The sequence below is a fragment of the Fukomys damarensis genome, unplaced genomic scaffold (assembly GCF_012274545.1).
Source record: "Fukomys damarensis isolate Sample0158 unplaced genomic scaffold, DMR_v1.0_HiC HiC_scaffold_18, whole genome shotgun sequence".
Classification (NCBI taxonomy): domain Eukaryota; kingdom Metazoa; phylum Chordata; class Mammalia; order Rodentia; family Bathyergidae; genus Fukomys; species Fukomys damarensis.
This window is the reverse complement of record NW_022900930.1, coordinates 35,393,652-35,418,327: the sequence shown is the minus strand read 5'-3', so window position 1 is coordinate 35,418,327 and position 24,676 is coordinate 35,393,652. Positions and strand designations below refer to the sequence as shown.

Genomic DNA, 24,676 nt, shown 5'->3' with positions numbered 1-24,676 from the left:
AAACCACTTAGAAAGGCGTGACTCGCTAATTTGCCATAGGACCTCACATCCTGTAGGACTCTGACACATTGACATATGCCAGCTGATAAGAATTCCAAGGGCCTAGCTCTTATGGAGGCAGAGGTCATATTTGTGTGCTCCCAACTCTGAACCTGAACACCAACAAAGCAGGGGTTTTCTTTATTGTCATTCCTAAGGTCCATCAAGGAATCTTGTACACCATTCTTATTTGAAAACACTTAATTTCTGGCTGAAAATGCGATCATTTTTGTCTAAAAATAGAAGGCAGACAAGAAAATAGATTGAGTCTCAGATCTCACCGGCAAAGTTGCTCTTAGTCCGATCATAATCGTCACTAAGGGGTCTGTGAGAATGCCAGTGCACAAGTTCATCGAACTCCTTCTGTTTAACCAGCGACGTTACAATAGGGTCATCACTGTGAGTGAGAAAAGCATGTACACTTTTCACTGCATATACCTCCACATACAACACAGCACAGATTTCATTTAATAATAGTATCTTCCAAGTCAATATCTCCCTTCCTCCTTCTGGGATATAATGTGGATGATAGAACCCAAAGAACTGTTTTTTAAGAAGTCTAAACCATCTGTCATCTCTAACTGTCCTAACAACATCAGTAAAAATTCACTAATTAGAAATGTAACTGGGGTAGTTAAAATCATACAGACGTTTACACAGTTTACTCAAAGGGCATTGAAAGTTTGGACGTTAAATTCATTATGTATTACAAACATATATTACATTAATGTACTCTAATCTGCTGCATTTCAAAGAATCCTTAATAAACAACTCATTGATCCCATACAAGCACTATATTTAGGTATATTTTTAGCTCACTACCTCTTTAGAAAAGGTAAATCTTTCAAAATGTCTCCAACAAATTTATGGACCATTTGGGATGACATTGGAATAAAACCCAAATTAGGCATCTTTTCCTTGGAGTTGTCTGTAAACAAAACATTAAGATAAGGTCAAATGTAAACTTTTCATACAGGAATTGTATATATTCTTTTCTGAAACGTCACATTAAAAATGCTTTTCTTTACATTTATAAATCCTAGCCTTTCCCATAAAAATATTTCCAATATTTAAACATTTTGGAACACAGCAGAACATGAAGAAACACAATATTTAGGCTCAAAAGTGGGTAGATGTGTGGAAGGATTAATGAATAGAAACATATATACCTCTGCTTCTTATTTTCTAATGTTTATTTATTAGCAGGATTTAGTGATACATATCTATAATCCCAGAAGTCTAGGAGGCTCAGGCCTGAAAAAAAATCACAGGTTGAAGCCCAGTTTGGGCAACTTATCAATTTAGGAAGACCCTGTCTCAAAATAAAAATTTAAAACAGACTGAGGAGTAACTCAGTAAAAAAGCCCTCAGCTCCATCTCCCAGCACTGCAAAAAAATAAAATATCTTTATCTTTTATTATTCCCTATTGTGAAACAAGGAATTTTAAAATGGAAGTGTCACTCAGAAAGATGATACATACACACACATTCATGAAAAGGAAAAAGTAGGGAAAAATAAAAATGGCAAAGAAATTATTTGGTGCCATTACAGTACTCTCTTGGGTCCCCACACACACGATGGACAGAAGGATAGATAGAAAGTTGAAAGATAGATAGATAGATAGATAGATAGATAGATAGATAGATAGATAGACAGACAGACAGACAGATGATAGATAGGATGTGTCTGACAATACTGAAATGGACTAGCGAACGGGTTTTTACTCAATGTCTGGTTCACAACTCCAGGTAAACTTCTGTCTGCTGTCTGCTGTCCTGGTAGTGTTCACTGGGACTGTGTTTGTCCTGACATCTTCCTTTTGCAAGCCCCTCAAACTTTGCCTTACTCTTCTGCACACAGCCCATGTGAACCAGAGTAGAAATGTTAAGGACAACCCACGTCCAACACCACGATAGGAGTTGGATGCTAAATACCTCCGCTATCTTGCTTTTCAGGTAAGACACCTCAAGGCACCTGTACACCCAAGATTCTCAGAGAAATTTACCTGTAGCTGCCCACAGTGGAAACTTATTCATCAGTATGTCTACTTCCAGGTTTCATCTAACACTTCCTTACTGGATATTCTTTGAATCAATAAATTATTTGAATTCAATGGTATTTTTCTGATGGAACATATTTTGATAAAAGAAGAGAATATGTACGAGTATGTACGTTCTTCCTCCTGAATCTAAAAAGCATCTTTCTACCAACACACCCTGAGTTCCCCATAGCTTTCTTCTCATGTTTCTTCTGGATAATTTTCTTCTTCCTAAAGTTCTTCAAACAAGAATATTTGCAGTGGTTCAGTGTTGATGAGTAAATCAAGTTTTATTCATCTGAAGATATATTTTATACATTGCTCCATCTTAAATGATATGACTATATTAGAAATGAATCATATGTACTTCTATTGTAAAGTGACATTTACCATTATTAATGGGAAGTCTGTTGTTAGGTTAATTTTTGTTCCTTTGGATACATTTTTTTCTCTTAGCGTATTTATTAATTTCTGACATTCTTTAATTTGTCATATATTATCTAATATATGTTTTTGTTTGTGAGTGTACATTTGTTTAATCTATCACATTGGGATTTATAATATATCCTGACCATACAAATTCTTGTATTTTGTCATTGCAGGTAAATGCCTAGTCATTATTTCTTTCAAAGTTGCCCAACCCATGCTAGCTCATTCTCTCCTGAATCTCCAAAAATAATTAGGTAGATTTCTTCCTATCCTTCATATTAGTTAACATCACCGTGTGTCATCAAAGTTTTTATTGTATTCATTTAAGGCTTGGTATCCCTTTGAGATTAACTATAATTATATAAAAAGATCTTGAGTGCCTCAGTCATCTAGCATTTCAGGCACTACATCATCACCTCGTATTATTACCAATCTTATTTTTCTTCATTTCTTTGATTTTTGTACTGAGTGACTAAAATCTATACTCTTTCCAACTTAATAGTATACAGTGCAATGTTTAACATTTTAACTGCAGGCCTCATGTACACAGGAGCTGTCTGTGTTTATCGCTCTACACACCTGCAAATTTGTTACCCTTTGGCCTATATCTTCCCATCCTGCAACACGCCTGCCCACATCACAGGTAATGTTGTACTCTGTGTTCTTTGTTTGCATGGTTTTTTTTTCAGATTGCATCTTTTAGGGGCATCATGTAATATTTTTCTTTCCATGTCTCATTTATTTATCATAGCATAATGACTTTTACCATTGCTGAGCAATTCCTCCCATCTATTTAAACCTTGTAAATCCTTTTGCCAATATCCAATCCGCTTTCTATCCCATTCATTGACAATATTTTTATTTCTTTTTCTCATTTCATAATTTTGATTGTTTTTCAAAAGTTCATATATTGTTTAAATTTTGGTTTTGTTTTATTTTATGGGTACACTTCAGATATACATAATATTCATCATAGGGAACCTGTAGCTGTCTGTGATATATCTTTCTTCTCTTTTTTACTTCTTGGAGTTTGATTATTTTAAAATGTGAATGGTGTTTTTCAAGCTTCTAGTTATTGCCTCATTTTCAGAATTCACATTTAATTTTCTAAATATTTTAAAACACACATAATATATATGTAATAGTTATGATAACTATAATATATAAAATACTGTACTTAATAGTTCTACTACTATAGCTTACAATTCACTTTGACTTCTTTCCTCAATTTTTAATATTTATATTTGTATTCATATTTGAGAGAAAATTCCATAAAATAAGGATTTACAATGTGTTCCCCATAAGAACCTGCTAGATCCTTTATATTCCTTTAAGATAATTTTCTGGCTGAGTTGCTTTGACCTTAACAGTTTAAATTGAAACCCCCAAACTGTCGGAGTAACTGATTTTGTTCCAGGTACAGTGAGATTTGTTTGTCGCCTTCCTCTGCTCAAAAGCAGGTCCCGAGAGATCTAGCCTTTGAGGTTTGCTCAGAGAATCCCGGCTTTGTGTGGAGATGTCGGTTACAGAACCACCTCCCTCCTGGCCTTCTTTCTTGTCCCCTCCCAGGGAAGCTGGGATCAAGGACTCTGAACCCACTGACACAGCAAATGCTCCCAGGGCAGCAACAGCTTGGGCCCTTGACTTTCATGAAGGGCTGCTCCTTCTTCATTCCTTGGCCCCTGAGATGTTCAGTTGTTTACTTTTTCTTTATTTTTGATTTTATTTGCAAACAATCTCATTATGTTGCACAGTTTGCTTTCTGGCTCAGCCTCCTAAGTGCCAAGAATGAAGATTCACACCACTTGAATCAATTCAATGGTTAGGCTCCATGTTGACCATATGGGAAAATTTCATTCAGTTCTGGTCTAGTTCAGTTTGAGGCCAGGAAGCAGGAATGAATTAAGTTCATAAACTGAGATATCACTGTATATTTATGAATATGTATGCCAATATATGCATTGGTTGAAGGGAAAAACAATGGCAACAGCAAATATAAGCAAAAACATAAATCTTCAAATTATAATCACAGCACACCACTCCAAGAGTATGATCACCAGAATATCATTTGTAATTGAACATTGAATTAGTTGTGTTTTGAAAACATCTTCAGAGGAATAATGCTTTTATTTCAAATTAAATTACAAATCTATTACCTTTGATTGATGATGGATTCTTTTCAAGAAACTGAACTTTGGTTGTCCTCACAGGAAATGGTTTTCCTACTTCAAACTTTCTTACCAACTTGGATACAGTCTCCCAGAGATCTTCATAATCTTTCATAATGGCACTTCCCCAATTCAAATGTAGACCTACAAAACAATTAAAATACTTAGCATTAAAAGATATTTACACAGACACAGAAGCACACACTTTTTACTTAGTTCACAGAACTTTGAAATACATGTTACAAGGTGAAATTTTCACTGAGTCCCACAGTGGACTGAAAGGAAAATGGTAGACTTCAAAGTCAATCTTGTTTTGTTGTTTGATAACTAGAGAGTAAAATTGTAACTCTAATAATAACAGGGAATATTTTATTGTTGTTGTTTTTTAGGGGGGTACCAGGGATTGAACTTGGGTCCCTGCACTTGCAAAGCAACTGCCGGAACCACTGAGCTAAATCCCCTGCCTATTGTTGTCTAAGATAATAAAAATGTTACACCACATATAAACTTATGAATAATAAAACTGAATAAAAACTCATTTTTGAGAGTTGGAAAGTTAGTAAAGAATCATAAATTTACATACAGCCAATTCATTTTAATTCTTGACAATTAGGAAACATCAATGAAGCTTTTACAGCAGTTACACTTCTCTGAAATGTTGTTTTCTTCAACTATTAAGAAACATCAGAGAAGATAGTCTAAGGAAAAAAATTAGATAAAGCAAAACGAACTACACACCCATATACACATACATATGTGTACACACATACATATGCTTTACTTTTGTAAAAAATTAAAATTTCCTAAATAATAGGAGTAAATGGTTACATTAATGAGAGAGTTTTTATGTAGATGCATTCTGCAAGCACAAAAATAAAAATGAACTATTAAAATTATCTGGAAATATCAAATATGGAAACTTTTTTTCAAAAATACTATTGGAATAATATTAAGAAAATAGTTTTTGCAATACAATATTCATTCTAACTGCAACTAAGAAAAAATTACATATATACATGAACAAACTGGAAAAAAACAAAATAATTACTATATCTAAATATAGGAAAATTATTCTAAACATTTAAATATTTTATAGTACATGTATATATTAAAGTATAATTATTATTATATAGTAATGTCATACCTTTTACATTTTCATTTTCATAATAAAAAGTGATATTCTTCAACAAAGGCTCATCACTTAAATCAGAAAGATGAATTAAATTCAGATTCCAAAATTCCAAAACATTTATATTACATAGGATGAAATAGTCACACCACTTTTTCTGAAAAGTTGAAAATAAAACACAATTATTGACAATTTTCATGTTAGCAATAAAATATAGAGTTACTTTATGTATTTCTATATTCAAATCAAAGAGCAAATGAGCAGGGTCGCTCTAATTCTTATTAATATAATTCAGGGTAGATAATGTGAAGCTTTATTCTTTCACTATCACACAAAAAAAATAAAATCAAACTGAAGGAAAACATGAATTCAGTTAAAGTGTTATATCCTGAATCAGGAAAATCTGTAAATGACTCTAAATGAACTTTTTCCTCACACTGTGATCCTCAAAAGCAGTTTTAAAACTGCAGAAACACTTCTACTTTCAGGTGAACCTCTGTTCTTTACTTGGATGTAGATGTTCCAATTATACTTTCCGATCAAGTGATCATATTCTTTCTTTTTTTCCTATTGCATGTATTTTATTTCACACTTTTTCAACATAGTGAATTTTCCATATAAGAAAAACCATGCTATATTTAAGCTTATGTGTCTAAATTACTTCACTTAGCATTATGGTCTCAAGGTGCTCCAATTTCCTACAAATGACTCAAGTTTATCCTTCTTTATAGCACAATACAACTCCACTGTATGTAAATGCCACATTTTCCTTATCTATTCATAAATGAAATGTGCTATGTACATGTACCAATTCTCTAAAATGAATGAAATTATTACATACCACAAACATGTAATCATAAAATTTTAAAACTAAAGAATATTTTTTTAAAACGGAGACCATACTGAAAAAAACCTTTGATTGTCCAGAGATAGATAGAAAAGATGCTGAATCCTTCACACTCAAAGATCTCTATCCAGCTACACAAGTGTCCACACACACACACACACACACACACACATTTATGATTGGGAAGCCTTATTCCCACTGAGCAAAAGCAGAATGTCTTCACAACCTACACTCCAGTCAGAACAGAAAAGACAGGAGCAGGAGCCTAGTCAGGGTTCATTCTGTAATGCTGTCTGAGAAGTTAAAATGAGAGGAGACGGAGGCTTCTCTGCTGTAGCCTCACTTCATAACAAAACACAAGTGTTCTTCAGTTGTTAACAATATATGTATTGGTATTGATAGGAGTTTTAAACTGTCATGGTCCAAATGCAATAGTGTGAATGAGCTAGTTGTTATATTTAATTTGATAAATGTGGCATTTTTAAAGCTGAAATTAATTTTCAGATAATTTTTATAATTTATGATTATTTCAATTTGTGATAAATATAAATATATTAACAGAATGGGTCTTTAAATGCAGAAGGTCTTTAACTTTAGATTGTTTGTATGTTTTGTATGCTAAATTATTTTCTTTGAATGTATGGCACACCTCAATCCAAACTACTCACATTCCAAGAGCTCTGTGACCACTTGTGCCTGTTGCCGCCTGCATTTGAGGGACTGGCTCCAAACAGCTGAGTCAGAGAGGCTGCCCAAAGTTCATCACAAAGTTGTAAAAATCAAATAAGCAGGAACCTCTTAATTCTACTGTAGTTTTATCTACAAATGAGTCACTAAAGAGAGTGTCACAGAGTCATGGAATGGTTGTTCTTTAACTTCAGCATAGGTCTCAACTGGAAAGGTTGTTAAGTGAAACACAGATTCCTGGGCTTCTTATTCAGCAGGTCTGGGGTGAGGCCCAAGAATTTGAAATTCTAAGAGTTGCCACATTCTGTTGATACTGTTGTTCAGGAAATCACACTCTGAGAATCACTGTCATGTAGGATATTTTTCCTGAGTCCTTTCCCATCATACCACTGAGTAAAGAGTAACATAGGAAGGCAGGACAGCAACTGTGTCTCAGTTTCCTCACTGTACAAGAAGTGCCTCTCGTGCAGTCTCTGTGTGTCAGGGTTCAAAATAACCCTCCTGAAGCCACCCTTTCTATGATTTACTCAGTTACTAACCAGATCCTTTTTGGTGAAAATTTCAGGGGCTACCAGAAGTTACATTGCAAGCTACAGGATGTTTCCAGACATGAAGCATGAAGTAAGAGAAAGCCAAGACGGGTGGCTGTCTACGGAAAATCAGCTGCTCAGAGCGGAAGTCACAGTGCAACTTGGTTGTGCACGAGGTCTGCCACTAGAAACTAAGCCCGAGCTTTTCATTTGTAAACTGAGGGCATAACAGGACTATTGGTATTGCTAAATGAAGTATTCATAAAAGCAAGTACAGAATGAATAAATATCAGTTGTGCTTATTGTTTTGAATGCTATCCTACTTACAGACTAATGTTTCCAACCAGCATGAATAACAAGAACAATTCAAAATTTATAAAGACTTTTATAATGTTCTTTTATGTAATTCTTACACATTTTAAAAAGTTAGAAAACTTCATAAATTGCAATTGTATAAAGAGAAAATTCATTTAAATCTGTAAACAGAAATAACCAGTATTTGGTGGTTGAGTACATATTAATTCAACCTATAGAATGTTGAAAAAGAAAATTAAATATTATTGAGGAATAAAATTCACAACAAAAATCATAGCATAGTAATATTGATGCCATAATGCTTTATTTTAATATATGACATGCAGCAATAGGCTTTATATGTTAATCTGAAATGACATATTAAAATACCTAAAGTGAATTAAATAGATAGACATGAAGTCTTCCTATCCCTTTTTAATGCTGCCACCTATTGATGCCCTATCAAAATGCCTCCAGGAAATTTCCCCAGTGGGATTTGGAATAGAGGATAAATTTTCCCATCAAACCATCAATAGAACCTCTATAGTAGGGTGTTCACCACATTCAATATTTACTGCATCACAGAACTACTTAAACCTTTCATTAGAACAGTTAAAAGTGTTCACAAATACAGTCAGCTATTCAAGAATTATGGTTTTCTATACCTTACCTTTAACTGCCAGCCTTTCATGCCCATTGTGCTAATACAGTGAATACCATCTAAGCACTACCAAGCAAAACTGCCCACTCAATTCCATCTTAGTCACACTCAGATCACCTCACTTCGTCTCCAAACCTCCCGTGCCAGACGTTTTAACAGGGGCATTTACGCAAGTGGCATCCTCAATGCCATGAGAAAAGGGTGCCCACTGCTCAGTGCGCCTGTCTGCAGTCACAAATCACTACCCAGTATTCCGCACAACACATCCAGGTCCTTGAATGGAGAATGAATGTCACGGGTCATTTCCTTAGTCTCTCTCACCATCAGCATTTACCAGACTAAAGTAACAATCACTTAATTTCCACAAATCCTCTCTGTTTTCTCTGCAATACACCACCTTGTGGACCAGGGAGATTTTTAAAAGTTAAAGTGCAGTTCTTCTGCTTGAAACCATTCAATTTGCTCTCAGTATGCTTGTGATCATGCTATATTATAGATATGCTCTCCTAACAGGAGAATAGGATTCTACATGATTCGTCCCTTTTCCAGCTTCATTGATCCCCCATATTCTTTTCATTGAAAGATTCTCTTCCTTGGTCATGATTTAATCGGGAGAATCACGTGCACTATTTTTTTCTCTAAATCCAATTTAGATTCTTTTTCCATGCTGCTAACTCTTACTTAACCTTCAGGATTTCGGTCACTTCTAGAATTGAGAAAACAACAAACTCTGAATACTGGAATGAATTTTTTATTATTGGATTCTAATACTAATGTTGTTAATTTCTCCATCTTAGTAATTGTTAAAGTTTAATATCTGCCTTCTCTGTAAGATACAGCTCTATCCAAGTGTTAGGATGGGATAGGTAAGTGTGTCTCTTTCTCACTCTGTCCTCCAGATTACCAGAGTGTACACACACTAGGTAAGCAGGGACTGGCTCCCTAAATGATTTTTTTTGGGGGGGGTACTGAGAATCAAATTCAGAACCTTGCACTTGTGAAGCAGGCAATGGCACCACTGAGCTAAATCCCAGGCCGCCTAACTGATTTTTTTTTTCCAGCTTTAATTGAGTTTATTGGTACATTTTAGGGATACAGCACAGTTACATTCACTGTTGGGATCTTGTACCTCTACATGACTTTTTAAAAATGCCTTCCTAATGGACATTTTGATTATGTGTACCAAGATTCCTTTTTTTTTTCAAAAAGTCCATGTCAATTAGTTCACTTAATACTATTTTTTGATATTAAATCAAACATGATAACCTCAAATTAAGAGGAAAGGCTTGTATTTAAAAAAAATAAGAACATTTATAATACAATCAAATTTTTCTTTTTTATATTCCATGAAAGAGAAATGATATTTCCATTAAAAGATAGATAGTAGCCACTAAGAATGATGGTTTAAAAAATGTAGAATAAAATAGAAAAATACATGAAAAGAAAACATGTGTGTGTTTAATAACATGAGGAACAATGGAAAATCTAGGTATTTAGACCAAAGAAAATAAACTAAACAATTAACAGCTGCCAACAATGATTTGATTGGTGGACCTCTGGAAGTTTTTATTTGACTTTGCTTTCTATTTTCCTAAGTCTCCAAATTTGCACTCGCTATCATATATAATGTAACAACAATAATAAAACAATAATAAAATGTGACACTGATACTTCTTTAATGTCACCAAAGTTCTCCTATTGTTGACATAAAAACTTGAGCTTGACAGAGATTTAAAGAAAGAAAACTAAGTTTTTTTCCTTAGGTTATATATAAATCATGCTATTTGTTACCAACAAAGCTAGTTGTTGGAATTAGTCAACTGATTCATTGAGGTCACTGTTGCCATATCAATCTGTTTTGAAAGCTATCGTTGATTTTACACATCACACAGTTGAGTTTTACACATCACACGCTAAATCAGTAAAGATTATATTCACCATTTTAAAGAATATCTGAGTGTCTTCAGTCCAACTGGAAGTGATGAATCTAGAGCAAGCTCTCTGAGACAGAGGTACGTGTAGTAGAAAAACCACACTGAGACAATGCAGTTTGCACAGATCTTCCACATCCCGCAGGGTTAAGTAATCACTGTTCACCTAAATAAAATAGAGAAGATGAGCCAGGGAATAGCAGGCTATGAAACTGCATAACAAACATGCAGAACCGCAACAGCCGACAGCCGCACTTTGCCCTGTAGGGATTCTGAGATTTTCTTCATTACACATTTTTGCAACAGTGATTTTCAGCATGCATATCTGAGATGAAGAAAGGAAACATCCAGTGTAATACCACTTAAGATATTTCTCAGGATTTCTAGTGAAGCCAAACTTCACTTGAACTGATGAAACAGCTCAAGGAGTCACAATCCCAGAGGACTCCGCAATAGCAGATCCACAAGTTAAAGTTGTTATGTCCAAGGCACCACACCTGGAAACTGATCCTGGGCGGTTCTGAAGGAGAACACGTAATGGCAATGTATCCGAAAATCATGCCTGCCAATGACAAAGGGAGTAAAGAAGTGGATATATTTAACAAAGTGGGTGATATAAATTCTAGCTTCTTTAGCATACACAAGGCCCTAAACTCAATCTCCAGTACTGCAAAGAAGAAAATAATAAAATAAAATAAATTTTAGTGATTTTTCCCATTGTTGAAATTATAAGTAAGGGTAAACCCTGAGTATCGAATGGAGAAAATGATAGATGAAAGTTAATAAAACAAGGAAAGTGGAGAGCAATAGTGTTTTAAAATGAAGTCATGATAGTTACACCGTTTTGTTATCAGTTGTCTCTTCAGAGGGGGTCTTTCTTCTGTTTTCTAAGAAGCGATGGTACATTCCCAAAGCCAGTGAGCATGAAGTGACACAAATGACACGTCGAATGTCAGATCCTTTTGGCCAGACTTGTTGGAGCAGAGATACAGTTTCATATGCCTGTTACATAAGAAAATTGTAGCACAATTTATTAGTATTTAGAAAAAGAGTTTTAGCCTGGTGTAATGGCACACGCCTGTGATCCCAGCACTCGGGAGGCTGAGGCAGGAGTATCACTGTGAGTTCGAGACCAGCCTAGGCTACATAGTGAGTTCCGGGTCAGTCTCAACTACATCGTGAGACCCTGTCTCAAAAAAACAGAAACAAAAAACAAAAAAGAAAAAAAAAGTGTTTTTATTCATAAATGATCTCCTCCTGAAAAGATGAACATATAAGACATCAAATTATAATCAATCAATGAAACCCTGAAAAATGTAAATAGCTAAAGAGCTTATATAAATCAATAAGAAAATGCTCAAAATTTAAATAACACTATAATGCTCTAAAATGCAAATATTAGTAAAATACAAAAGTGTTTAAGCTTTTCAATAATTATTTTCAATATTAGCATATTTTGACTTTCAAATTATTTTGATAATTCACAGCATTGAGAAACATGTATTGTATCATTTCTTTTATATGTTGCTAATCCAAAGATAAATAGATACAGACTTTGCAGAGACATGAAAAAAGAGCCAGAACAAAATAAGCCTCCCAAAATAAGCACATAGTTTAAAAAGCATCAGGATAAAAGTGGGAGGGATCCAAAATGAAATACAAACACTTACCAAGAGCCTAACTATGACAACAGTAACGTAGTCACACAGAAGGAGATGGGTGAGAAAAAAACTAAGGTGCATACCTTCAAAAACATTATAGGAGTCATTGTTAATTGGATCTTGGAAGCAAGACAAAGAACACCAAAACTGAGAAGTTTGAAATGCATCATTTTACGTAGAAAGGGTGGGGAGTTGTGGAGCAGTCAACTCTGACAAGTTCTGTCTTGCACAGTGGGAACCAAACAGTGAGTACCAGGACAAAATTTTCATCAAAGACCAAATTCACTGAGTTTCAGAGCAATTGAGTACTGAGGTATGACTATGTTGAATATTAAAACACTACATAGAAAAGATACAAAAATAGTATAATTGACTCAGTCAATATATTTCTCATGGCATAAATTTAGAAATTAAAACTGCTTGATATCCATAGTGCAGTTGAACAAACAGGTAAATAGATTACCGTGAAGTAAAGCAAGTTTTCTCATAAGTGCACAAAGAAATGGCAAGCAGGAGGCTAGAGTGAAGCCAGAAGTTGAACTGGAGTAAAAGGGAATAAAATGAACACATGATATCTGGTACAGATTGTTAAGAAGGTGACTGGTAATTTGTAGGTTGGTAGAAAGATAATTAAAAATATAGACATGCGCTTACAGAGGAGTTCGTATGCAGATATTTCCTAGCTTGATCACTGAGAAGTCATAATGACACCCTGGTACCTATGAGCAAACATAGTTCCCATATCTGGACTTCTCAATGCTACGGGGGAAACAACAACAACAAAAAAAACAGCAACCAGAACTCTTTGGAAAAGTGATAATTTCAGAGCTCAGGCGGGAAAGCGCAAGATAAGACCAAAACATCCTGGGATTTCAAAAAGTAAGGAAGTGCTTTAAAAAAAAAAAAAAAAGAGGCTGGTAGAACACAAGTACCAACATAAAGGAATCTTTAAGACTCCAACCTGGAACATTATGAGGAACAAAATTATTATAATACTGGATGTTAGCTTATAAATCAAATGTTCATTAGTCCATACTGGCATAAATAAGTAAATAAATGGCAAAACTAAAACAGCTCCTTTTTATGGTAGATTTCTGTTTAATATATGAGAAATAAAGAGTTAAACAGAAGGTCATCATTAGGCAAAAACTTTAATAGCAACTATTGCAGACAAGATACACTGATGAATGCTAAAATTACTTAGCAAAGCCTTAAGAATAAATGAAATTTGTATAGTCACAAAGTGTCTCCCCCAATATACTTATTTATTGACAGGGAAGATAATAAATTTATAAGGAAGGAAGTGCTCAAAGACCCAGCCTGACCAGAGTGAAGAGAACCCTTTGCTACCATGCATCATTAACCCTTTGCTACAATGCACAGAGCATGCAGAATTAATTCAATGACATTCTTGTTAAAAATCCATAACCTCCATTCTGATCAGTACAGAACATCAGACCAGCCCAAAGTGAAGTACATTTTTTTACATAAGTATCAATATGCTTCAAAAAGTTAAGGTCATGAATGACAAGGAAAGACAGAACTATTTCAAACTGGAAGAAACTACTCCCCCCCTGAAAAGGACATTAATGGAAAAATAACTGAAACTCAAATAAGATGAGAGATGGAGTTAAGAGCACCACACCAATGGTAATTTTCTGGTTTTAATAATGCATCATGGTTACACAGGAAATTAACATCAGAGGAAACTCAGAAAGAAGTAATAGGAACCATAGCCTATTTTTGAAACTTTTCTGTAATTAAAAAATATCCAACAAAAGGGTTCATTTTAATGTGCATTACCTCTTCCATCATATGTTTCAATGCAAAGTTTTTAAAAAGAGGTGCTAAAGGTAGAACTCTGTATTTTCTCAATTTTCTAAGGAGCTTTTTATAAGCAATTTGAATCTCATTTTCATTCTGTAAAAAGAAAAGACAAAAAGTCAGGAAAATTAAAATGTAAGTGTTTTCCAAGTATAGAAAAGCAAACACAATGTCATTGGCATAATATATCCCTATATTTTAAAAATTAAGCTAATGTAATCGCAAATATTCAGCATTTTTTTAAAGCCTGCCAGATATCTATTTTATCTCTGCTAGGTATATAGTGAGTCTTTTAACAGTTTCATAAAGGTATAAATAAAATAATACAAAATTCATTTATTTTAAATGTATAATTCAATGGCTTTTAGTAAATTCATCAAGTTGTATAACCATCATCGCAACCTAATTCTACAGCATTGCAACTCTCCCTCAAAAGCAATATACTGTACTATGATTAATTTCAAATCTATTCATTAATAGCATAAAATCCCCAGCAAGTATCAACATCTTTACTTGTTTTCAAGTAGTACTCAAACTGATTAATAAAATGTACCTCACCGCATTTTAATTTTATTTCAGATAGTCCTCAAATGGATTAAGCCCTTTTTAAAGTAAATGATCAACTAAATCGGAAATACATTATTGTACCAGAAATGAAACCCTCCACTTAAGAAAAATTATTCTTTAGGAGGAATTGGACCGGATGTTTGTATGGCACTCTTAAAACTGAGATCCAAAAGTTGACCTAGCTTAGTAAAATGAACTCAGTGATAATAATAATTCTTCCCAATATACAATGAATCCCAAAGCTAATCCTTCTTACAGCAGGCAAGCAGAGTGAGAAATAATTTCTTAAGATCAATACTATCTAAAACAAAGTGAACTACTATTTTATTTCATAACAATCACCTGCATGTCTCTAAATATACTAAGGGTATGGTACAATTCTTAAGGACTGACAAGTGCCAATTGACCCAAAAACTATTTTGATAAAATGTAGAATAATATTAATATTCAGAATTCACTACAAGTATTGAAAATAAATGGAACGTAAAGTTGTTTATGAAGGAGATATGCATTTTTCTACTTCAAAAATTTCAATACAGTTGGCGAATATACCAATACAGCAAATAATAGGGGCATGGAATTAGATTTCTAAAAACTTCAAAAATTATCCTGCTATTAATTTAGTTACTATTAAGAAAGAAACATCTCAGTTCTCTTCCTTCCTCATTGACCTGCTCCACTGTGCTCTTTACTGAAGGACCCCACGGTGAGCTCAGTGCACAGCTGTATCTCAGCAACAGAGACGTAACTCTTGTCTCCGTGTTAATGCATCTCTGGCCTACAGTAAATTGGAGTCAGTATACCACACAGTGGTTAAGAATGAAGGGGCTGGGCGGGGGATTTAGCTCCGTCGTTCCACTGCCTTCCTCATAAGCACAAGGTCCTGAGTTCGATCCTTGGTACTGGAGTAAAAAAAAAAAAAAAAAAGCATGTAGGGGCTGGAGCTGCACTGTGTCTTTTCAGATCCATGTTCTAGTGCCCACTTGGTATTGGCGATCAGCAGACTATTTATTCAAATATCTATTTCCTCACTGGTAAAATTTAGGTGATACTAATATTGGCCCTATGGTATTACAGTGAAGATAAAACAAAAATCATTCAAGAGAAACATCACTGTTCTGTAATAATAAATATTAAATAAATAGTACATTTTCATTTTTGTTATTATATATTACAGTTTTTGTTATTATCAATTTCTCTATCCTGTTAAACTTCAATAATTCTCATATAAAAAGTCAAAACAAAGTGAGTTATTTAAAGTATTTTATAAAATTGTAAAAGAATATTGTCTTTCAGATATAAATTACCTCCTTGAAAAAGTTCTGGTTCCTGTATAGACTTGGCAGAAAGTATGCATAAAGTCGAAGAATATCAGATGTTTGCCCAGAGAAAAGCACAACATTGACTCTCATAGACCAACACTGAATGATTAAAAGGTTGAAAATTTGGGTTTGCAGAGGGTTCAGGCCTTCATCTGCAACTATCAGGAAATACGGGTAATTCTGATCCAAGAACATTTTCCACTCCTTTGATAAGCATCCAGTAAATTGAGTACAAACATTAATGCAGGTATTTTTCTGAAGATGAAGAATTAAAGCAGTTCTCAAAGGAAGAAGTTCAGGAGAGCTGAAATATGTGTACTCAGCATCCTGTGAAGAGGACATGGAAAACTTACTTTGCAAGTTTCATTTAGCATTTCCCTAGTTTACTTGGCAAAGACAACATTAAAGAATTAGAGGAACATGACTCAACACAGCTTTGCTGTGTCATATAGCAAGGAATACACCTTTAAACTTTGACCACCATTTTACAAATATTTTATATAAATCACAAGTTTGGTTTAAAAACACTTATCCCCTGTCTGCAAACATATAACATTAGGACTTTACCATACTTTCCCTTCCCACTCACTAATTATTTTCCTCTCTAAGATCATTCCCAAAAGAAAATGGACAGAAAGTGTGTAAGTATAAATCATCCCTTCTGGGGAGCAGAGGTGGAGCATTGTTCTAGAGGACCTGCTCCAGGTCAGGAATTCCTTCCTTCAGCTGTGCAGATTTATCTCAGAGCAGTGAAGTAGCGTGTGGAGCTAGCTGGATTGTAAACATCAGGCCAGAAAGCTGGCTGCTTTTTCAAAACATTGCTGGCAAGCTGTCACATTATAACAATAATGTGGAATGCAAAATGATTAAATATCATTAAATATCACAACAAAATCTTTGAATAGTGTATTAGTTACCTTTCAGAGTAAGATTAGGAAAGAGTAGTAGGGGTTATGTATCCATATTTGAAATCTTTGAAATTTTCTTAATTATATTCATAAGAAAACCAAATGTGGTGTTCTCTTGCAGATATTTACTGCTGAGCAAGAAAATGCAAAGCAGGGGTATCAAGTTTGCCTGTACCCAAATATATTTTACTTTGTGCTCAAGCAAATTTACTGTTGAGTTTTAAAGACAGAATTAGTTCTCACAGTTGAAGAACTAGAAGTCAGAGGACAATTTGGCCCCTACTGAAATGTTTCGTGCATTAGCGTAATTAAGGATATCCTTACAATAAAATTCTTTTATTGAAAATAAAAAGCAATAATGAACTGGTATGGTCATTGCTGAATACTGTAAATTCAGGTAATTTTTTTTTCTCTTTTCCCTTCAAAATGACTGAATTTTTCAAGATATAGTTTACTTAGGAGTAATGGAAATCTACTTACAAAACAGTTTAATGAACTTTGTTTTAGTTCTAAAATCACAGAAGCAAACTCAACTGTCGTGTTACCTGGAAGAAAATTATGGTAAATTGCCCTCCTTTATTAAAAAGATCCATGAGATAGCGTTCAACCAGGTAGAAGAAATGGAGACTCTGTCCAGGCTCTAATAATTTCTCACATATACATGTGATAAGTAATGAATCCCCATCAATGAGAAAAAATTCAGACTCAACAAAATCATTGAATAAACTGGAATATCTAAAACAAAAATAGAGTTAAAATGTATCATGTAAATAAAATAATGTTCAAAAAAGCAGTAACATTATTCTTATCATTTCAACATTACCATTAATAACTGTATTTGCTGAATAAATATAATTATATTTAGAGAGATTAATATAATGTATATAGTATACATGTTTATAACATATAATGTCTACATTCATTGAGGTTACTAGGTTCCTGTACATGGTGTATTCTGGAAGTTCTTTCTGAGTATCTGTAATTGTGCTGTTGTAGCTACCTCAAAATAATATATACATATATATATATATATATAATATTATATATTATATATATATTCACACTGAGATGAAAGATAGATAAGCACAAGGTCAAATAGATACACATAAAAACAGAAATGTATTATCTCCTAGCTGCTTATTATACTACAAAAATACTCACTCGGCTGTTGGCAATTTGTCTGAAATAAACCGGGAAATTTTCTCGAAAATCTGTGGGCATTTACCTTAAAAAAGAAAGAAAAATAGATTATTTATTGTCAATTGTTTTTAAGTGAACTCAGATTTAATTATTTGAAAAATAAGAAATAGTAATATTATTTTAGTTCCATTAAATATACATGTTATATTTTATAATTCTTTAAATACTTTAAATTGAAAATTACTCGTTCTTGGTGCCATTTCTGCCTCCAGTAGAAACTGGGGATTATTACATACAGCAGATATCCTTTAGTCTGGTTGCTCTAAATGGCAGTTAGTAATGAAAATGGCAGACCTGCAAAGAAAGTGGAAAAATAAGAAATTAAGTACTGAATGATTTTCTGGTGCCAAGAAAATCTGAGGCAAGAAAGAACATAGTCAACATGCACTTGATTCTCAACAAGTTGCAAGTCTATCAAATCACAAAATTATATAAACAGTGGGAAATAACAAACAAAAAATTCAAAGGTGTCAGAGGAAACTTTCCTAAAGTAACACTCTAGAGATGGATTCCAAAGACGTGAACAAGAATTAGGCAAAAGTAGGGAAAGTAGTATTCCCAGTAAAGGGAACATCAGAACATCACATGTACAAGCCCTGTGGCATGAGGGATGTGGATGGAATTAGGGTCTTGAAGCCAACAGAGCTGGGATAGAGAAAGTGAAAGGGCGAGGGGTACTAGAGACAAATACTAGAGCATGAAGAGCCTCTGTGGGCACCTTACAGAACGTTCTCTCCATCCTAGAATTAAAAAGTAGCCACTGATGGGTTTTAAGCAGGTGATGGTCTGATGTGGAGCAAAGTTTTGGTCAATAGATCAGAGAAAAAGCTAATATTCAGATGGGTAACGATGGTACAGTAGTTTGATGCAATTTCATGGGTGTTTGAGCCAACAAAGCTGGAGAGATGTGGATTTCTCTGACGTACATTAGAAAGGAGAATTTGAGATGATTTGGTAATGGATCAGATATGGATAAAGAGAGAAAAGGACAGCTGTCAAAAATGACTCATAGGATTCTTTCTCTTGCAACACGAGGGCTGACTAATCCACTCCAGGGCTGGGGACCATGAAATGAGAATCAAGTAAGGCCACGAAGATGAGTTCATTTTTGGACAACCCAAAACTTACAGTTTGCCATGTTGTAGAAGCGCTGAAATATTAGATTTGAACATAGGAGTAATCTGAGTGTTAGTAATAAAGAATGCCACTGGTACAGATGAGCTTCCTTGGACAGCAAGAGAGAGAGCATCATGGAAAAATGGAAAGAGACAAAATTCAATTTTTAAGATTAGTAATATTTAATAAATGTCACCAGAGGAAAGAAAGAATCTGATAAAAAAAAAAACAGAGAAAGAACTAAAGAGGCAGAAGAAAAATTCCCTTGAGTATTTTGTCATGAAAACAAACATTGAGATATTTGCCATACAATCTATTAGGGCTGTTAAACAATAGGATGGATAGATGAAAGATAGGTAAATGGATAGATAGTTTTATTCCATAACTTTAAAGTACAAGAAGATATAATATTGATGTACATTTCAAAATCCAAATGATAAGGGAATAAAGTGTATGACTGCAAAAATTAGTACACTTGAAGAACACAGAAATTGCTGTGGGCTGGAATGTTTAGGAAACAACGGAGAAAGGCATGTAACGTGATTTTCCACTCACATGGTTTTATTGAGTTTTGCAAAGATTTATAAAGCATCTGCTCTTCACCAAATTGTATTTGCTGCAACATGGGTAAGAATGTATGAAACATGGTCCTCACACCTAGTGGGGCATTAAAGAGTATAAAACAAAACACTGCAGTATAATGTGCTGATTGTTCCAGTATTAATAGCATAGGAAACCAACATGGGATGAGGAATTCTTCAGTTGAATTGGAGGGATCACAGTCCTATGTTCTGAGGTTTCGAGGAGAACCTGGAAAGGTGATGAAGAATGATGGAATCACATTGGAGAATACAAGAGATTTATAAGATGGTATTCTGGGTAGCACAAAAAAAAACCAGCATCACTTAATTTGCAGAGATGTAGAAGTTTATGAGCAGTGTGACATTCTGCAGTCATTCTACAAAGGAAAACAAGTGACTGGCAAGAGAGGAAGTTGGCAAGACTATGATGGATCAAATTTTGAAGGTCCTCTGCCCAGATAAGGAGTTGAAACATTTTCCTGAAAACCCACAGATTTCAAGCAATTCCCAACTTCACTGATTGCACAGTAGCTGTCCTATCTTCTTTCACATCTAGACATTGACCCAGTTTAAGCAGGAAAGAAAAGTTAGTGAGAACTGAAGAAACAAGAGAAAATTAACCTTAGCTATGTTGGAGAGGTAAAGAGAGTTTCAGAAGAGAGAGTATCACAAGGGGAAATAAATTCATTCATAGCTTGCCAGGCATTCATAGCACTTTTAATATTATCATGAAACTACTAGAATAAACCAATATCTAATTAATTCATCTATTAAGCAGTTCACTTTGAATAAATTTCTAAGTAATAATATCCTAACAACTCCCTCCCTCCACCTCTAAATCCTTTTCCCCCTCTTCATTCTTGTTCTTAGCTCATGCTTATGACATATGATGTGTACATTCACTGAGGTGATTAGGTTCCTGTACATGGCATATTCTGGAAGTTCTTTCTGAGTATCTGTAGTTGTGCTGTTGTAGCTGCCCCGATGACCTGAATCAATTTGTCTTTCAAGATTATCTTTGCTTTTGGGAAGAGTCAGAAGCCACACGGTACCAGATCTTTTGAGTAATGCAGATGAAGACACACTGTAAGGTTTTTACCAGCCTACCTTTCTGCTGGAGAGCAGTTAGCAACAGCATTCACTATGTTTTTTTGTCACATCTTATGAAGTTACTCATGAAAGGGGATTTCTAGAACTGCTTCAGAAAGGGGTAAGAACGATGAGCTAAGTGTGTTGAAGTGAGAGAGAGCATTCTGAAAGGTATCCATGAACATGAGTATTTGACTGTGATTTTTTAAAATCTAATGTTCACTGTGTATTTTGGTGACACATCATAGTTCAGTAATATAAAGATCAGGCCAGAAACAAAGAAAACACATTCTTAGATTCCAGAATTTCTCCAAATACTGAGCAGAAATGACATAAAAGGAAACCACACTTGCAAAAGTTGCAGAGCTCTAAGAATAAAGACATAAATGTAGGTGGCTATGAGGAAATGAAAGCGTTATACTCTTGAGGTCTGTGAAGAGGACGACAGCACGAACACTACTCGTAGACTGTGTGAGTTGTAGACCCAGTTCTCAGACATAAAACACAGTTCTTGTAAACACATTGTTTACTTTCTCTGCCCCTCAATTTACTCATCTATAAAATAAGGCAATCATGTTACTCTCTTGTGGTTGTGCTTCCACATTATTAAAATGCATGAACTGATTTATACAAGCTGCTTAATATATTGCTGGGCATATGATCCCAAAAATTAAAATAAGCAATACTATTACATTTTAATAAAAGAAAATAACATTTTCCGCTTTCTAAGGGAAAGCTATCTTGAAACCAGATTTCTGCATCCAAACAATCATACAATTTCTGGAGAAGGCAATAGCACATAGTAGATGTGAAGCTAGAAATACCACCAGCCATATATCATAAATGATCATTTTGTTTAAAGACAGCACAGAAAATGTTTGTGAGGGGGAACAAGGACAATAAAATATCAGTGAGCCTACTTTTGATTCAGAAAATTAGAGATATAAGGAAAAATAACAAAGTCCATGATGCTTTGAATTCAAAAAGTCTATTTCAAACAGTGTCACTGATCTAGAACTACTTTTCCTAGTCAAACACATAGATTGCTTCTACGATGAATAATGTGTACATAATCATGGTTTTTATAACTGTTGTTTTCCGGGTTTCCACTTTTCATGCAACCTAGCAACAAGTAATAATAACTAATGTTACAAAATAATAGAAAACATGATAGATCTTGATGATATAAAATCATAATGATATCAAATAATAATGCGGAATTGAGAAACTTTGAAAAGGAATAATAGGAAAAAAAAAAACAAGAACAATGCATGTTAATTTCCTCATCTTTCCCAGCGGGAAATTCAGAGTATCATCTAGACATAGTGTCAGAAAATAATATCTGGAATCAAAAGTTACCCTACTTATTGCACCACTGTGCTACCTCGGCGTGGGATTGTTTCCGGAAGTGACACAACGACCACATAGAGAAGAAATGACGGAGCGCCACCGTGCTACAACGCCTAGTGTGCTAACAGATACTGGTTTGTCTGGGTGACAGAACAGAACAACAAAAAATAGAGACAAGTGCCTATTTGCATGACCAGGGTTGTACTGCAGCCCACCATCAAAAGAAATTAAAACTGAATTGGATTAAAATTGCAGCTGTGATGACTAATTTATAAAACATAATAGAGATTGGAGAAACATTCAGTGCATGACACCACAAGAACTAGGCGAATCTCTTCAGGACACACAGATTCATTTTAACAAATAAATGGTAAGAAGGCAAAACACTAAAAGAAACTTGAAAGCCTAACATCTAATTAGAGAATCGTCAGAACTGTGTTTGGAATCTGACTCAAGCAATCTTTGAAAAATCAGAAAAGAAGGACGAGAAGCAAAAAGAGGGAGGAAGGGACTAGAAGGCAAATCATGCAAGAGAAAGAGATGGTGCATGAACCAAGGTGTTGATTAATGAAAACCTCTGAGGGGAAACGCTGGACATTCTGAGATGGTCTCCACTGCTCCACATCCTTGGTGTGCAGGCCTTCTCCTCTCTTCTGGTTGAGAAGTGCAGCAGTTTAATGGGACAGCACCTCAGGGACTCGGCTACAGTGTCAGACACTTCATGGTAGACAGAGGGCTCTGAAGGCACAGCCATCTTGTGAGACAGCCAAGGGCAGGGACCGAATGGGATGTAGAGGCAGAGAGTAACCCTCAGCCAGAAGGGAGCAAGAGAACAGGGAGCCGGTGTCCTCTGGCTGCAAGGACCTGACTTGTTCTAAAAGCTTTCATTAGCACCGGGGCTGGGAGGAGAGCGTTGGCCCTGCAGACAGTTTGAGTTCAGCCAGGTGAGATTCTCAGCAAGAGGACTCAGTTCCCCTGGGCAGGATCTTCTGATCCATGGAATTTGAAAATAATTAATGGGCATTGCTTTAGGCCACTAAATTTGTGATAATTGGTTATGCACAATAGGAAAATAACACCTGCCCCCTGTGCGTGAATAGGAGAGTGAGACATAAATTGCCTTAAGCAGCTAAAATTTAAGAACGCTCAGGAATCCCGCTGGATATCTTTCTAAAATGCAGGCTCCCATTCTGCAAGTGTTAGGCGTCCTTCTGCTGTCAGTTCCGAAATCATAGCCTGTGCTCAGGTCTGAGGTCCCTTACTCCTCAACAGCCCAGCGTCCTTTTGCAGAGGACCCCTCCAGCGTCTGAACAAGCAGGTCCGACCCTAAGCTTCCTGCGCTCACCACCGGTATAGCTGCTCGGCCTCTGCCCAGCGCCCTTGCACCCACCCGCCTCAGCCTCCTGGGGCGCAGCTCCTCTCGGACTCAGCTAGTCCCGCGGGCCCCGGCTCGAGCCGAGTACTGCTCGGTCCTCTCCATTCGGACGTGCAAGGAAACCTCGGACGCCCACCGCACAGCTGTGCTCCGCCCCTACCTCGCCTGGACACCCCAAGCACCTCGCTGGCCCTGAAGCAACACCCACCCCCTCCTCACCAGAACCCAGCACCGAACCTGCTACGTGCAAAGAGCCGCTGAGCCGCGCTCCCAACTGAGGAAAAAAGTAGAGGAGCCCGGACCGGCGCGAGCTCCTGTGTCTACCGAGCCCCAGGACAGGGAGCACTGGGCGCGTCTGAGCATCACAGCCAGTCCTTTATACCCAAGGCATCGGTTTCAGTTTCCTTTCTCCTCCAAGGAAACATTCAGTTTCTGTTTCCTTTCGTCGTGAATTGGACGAGAAGGTTTTGGGCAAAGTGACTTTTAGTTTTTCTCTTCAGTCGGTGTTTTAAAGTAGAAAAAGCAGAGGCAATAAAAAGTCCAATGTTTGAAATAATCTAGAGGGAACTGAGGCTGAGACATTTGGGGACATCTGTAAAGGAATCTGACCGTAGCCACCCTGATCAGAGAGACCTCTAAACCTCCCCCTAGGGCACGGCTGCCCCCAGGACTCCTCTGACAATATCAGCTCTGCTGTTGATAGCAGCCACTCCTCCCAGAGCTTTCCCGGGCCTGGTCCTTGAACAACCTTTACTGCTGTGCTCTCTCAGACCACCACCCCTTTCACTGAACTCCTCCCTCCCCACGACCCTACCAGAGTCCAGCACCAGAGAGATCCCTCGGTACTGTTCTGAAATAAACCTGTCCTGTTGAGCTCATACCTCTGTTTCTTCTTTTCCTTTTCAAACAAAGAAGCCAGAAATAGCTGA

The 24,676-nt window shown here is 35.8% G+C and overlaps 1 protein-coding gene across 1 annotated transcript in view; it reads right to left on the bottom strand.

The window, feature by feature from the left end:
• LOC104866035 (DExD/H-box helicase 60) overlaps positions 1-24,119 on the bottom strand; it is an 82,936-nt gene extending 58,817 nt beyond the window's left edge. The window contains exons 1-12 of the mRNA XM_033765452.1: positions 23,967-24,119; positions 18,421-18,530; positions 18,198-18,261; positions 17,582-17,771; positions 16,114-16,455; positions 14,219-14,335; positions 11,595-11,756; positions 10,762-10,920; positions 5,820-5,961; positions 4,664-4,819; positions 862-967; positions 321-436 (exon numbers count right to left, since the gene is read on the bottom strand). Coding sequence (XP_033621343.1) covers positions 321-436; positions 862-967; positions 4,664-4,819; positions 5,820-5,961; positions 10,762-10,920; positions 11,595-11,756; positions 14,219-14,335; positions 16,114-16,455; positions 17,582-17,771; positions 18,198-18,261; positions 18,421-18,436 — 1,570 coding nt within the window. The 5' untranslated portion in view covers positions 18,437-18,530; positions 23,967-24,119. The remainder of the gene's footprint in view (positions 1-320; positions 437-861; positions 968-4,663; positions 4,820-5,819; positions 5,962-10,761; positions 10,921-11,594; positions 11,757-14,218; positions 14,336-16,113; positions 16,456-17,581; positions 17,772-18,197; positions 18,262-18,420; positions 18,531-23,966) is intronic.
• Between the last annotated feature and the right edge of the window lie 557 nt (positions 24,120-24,676).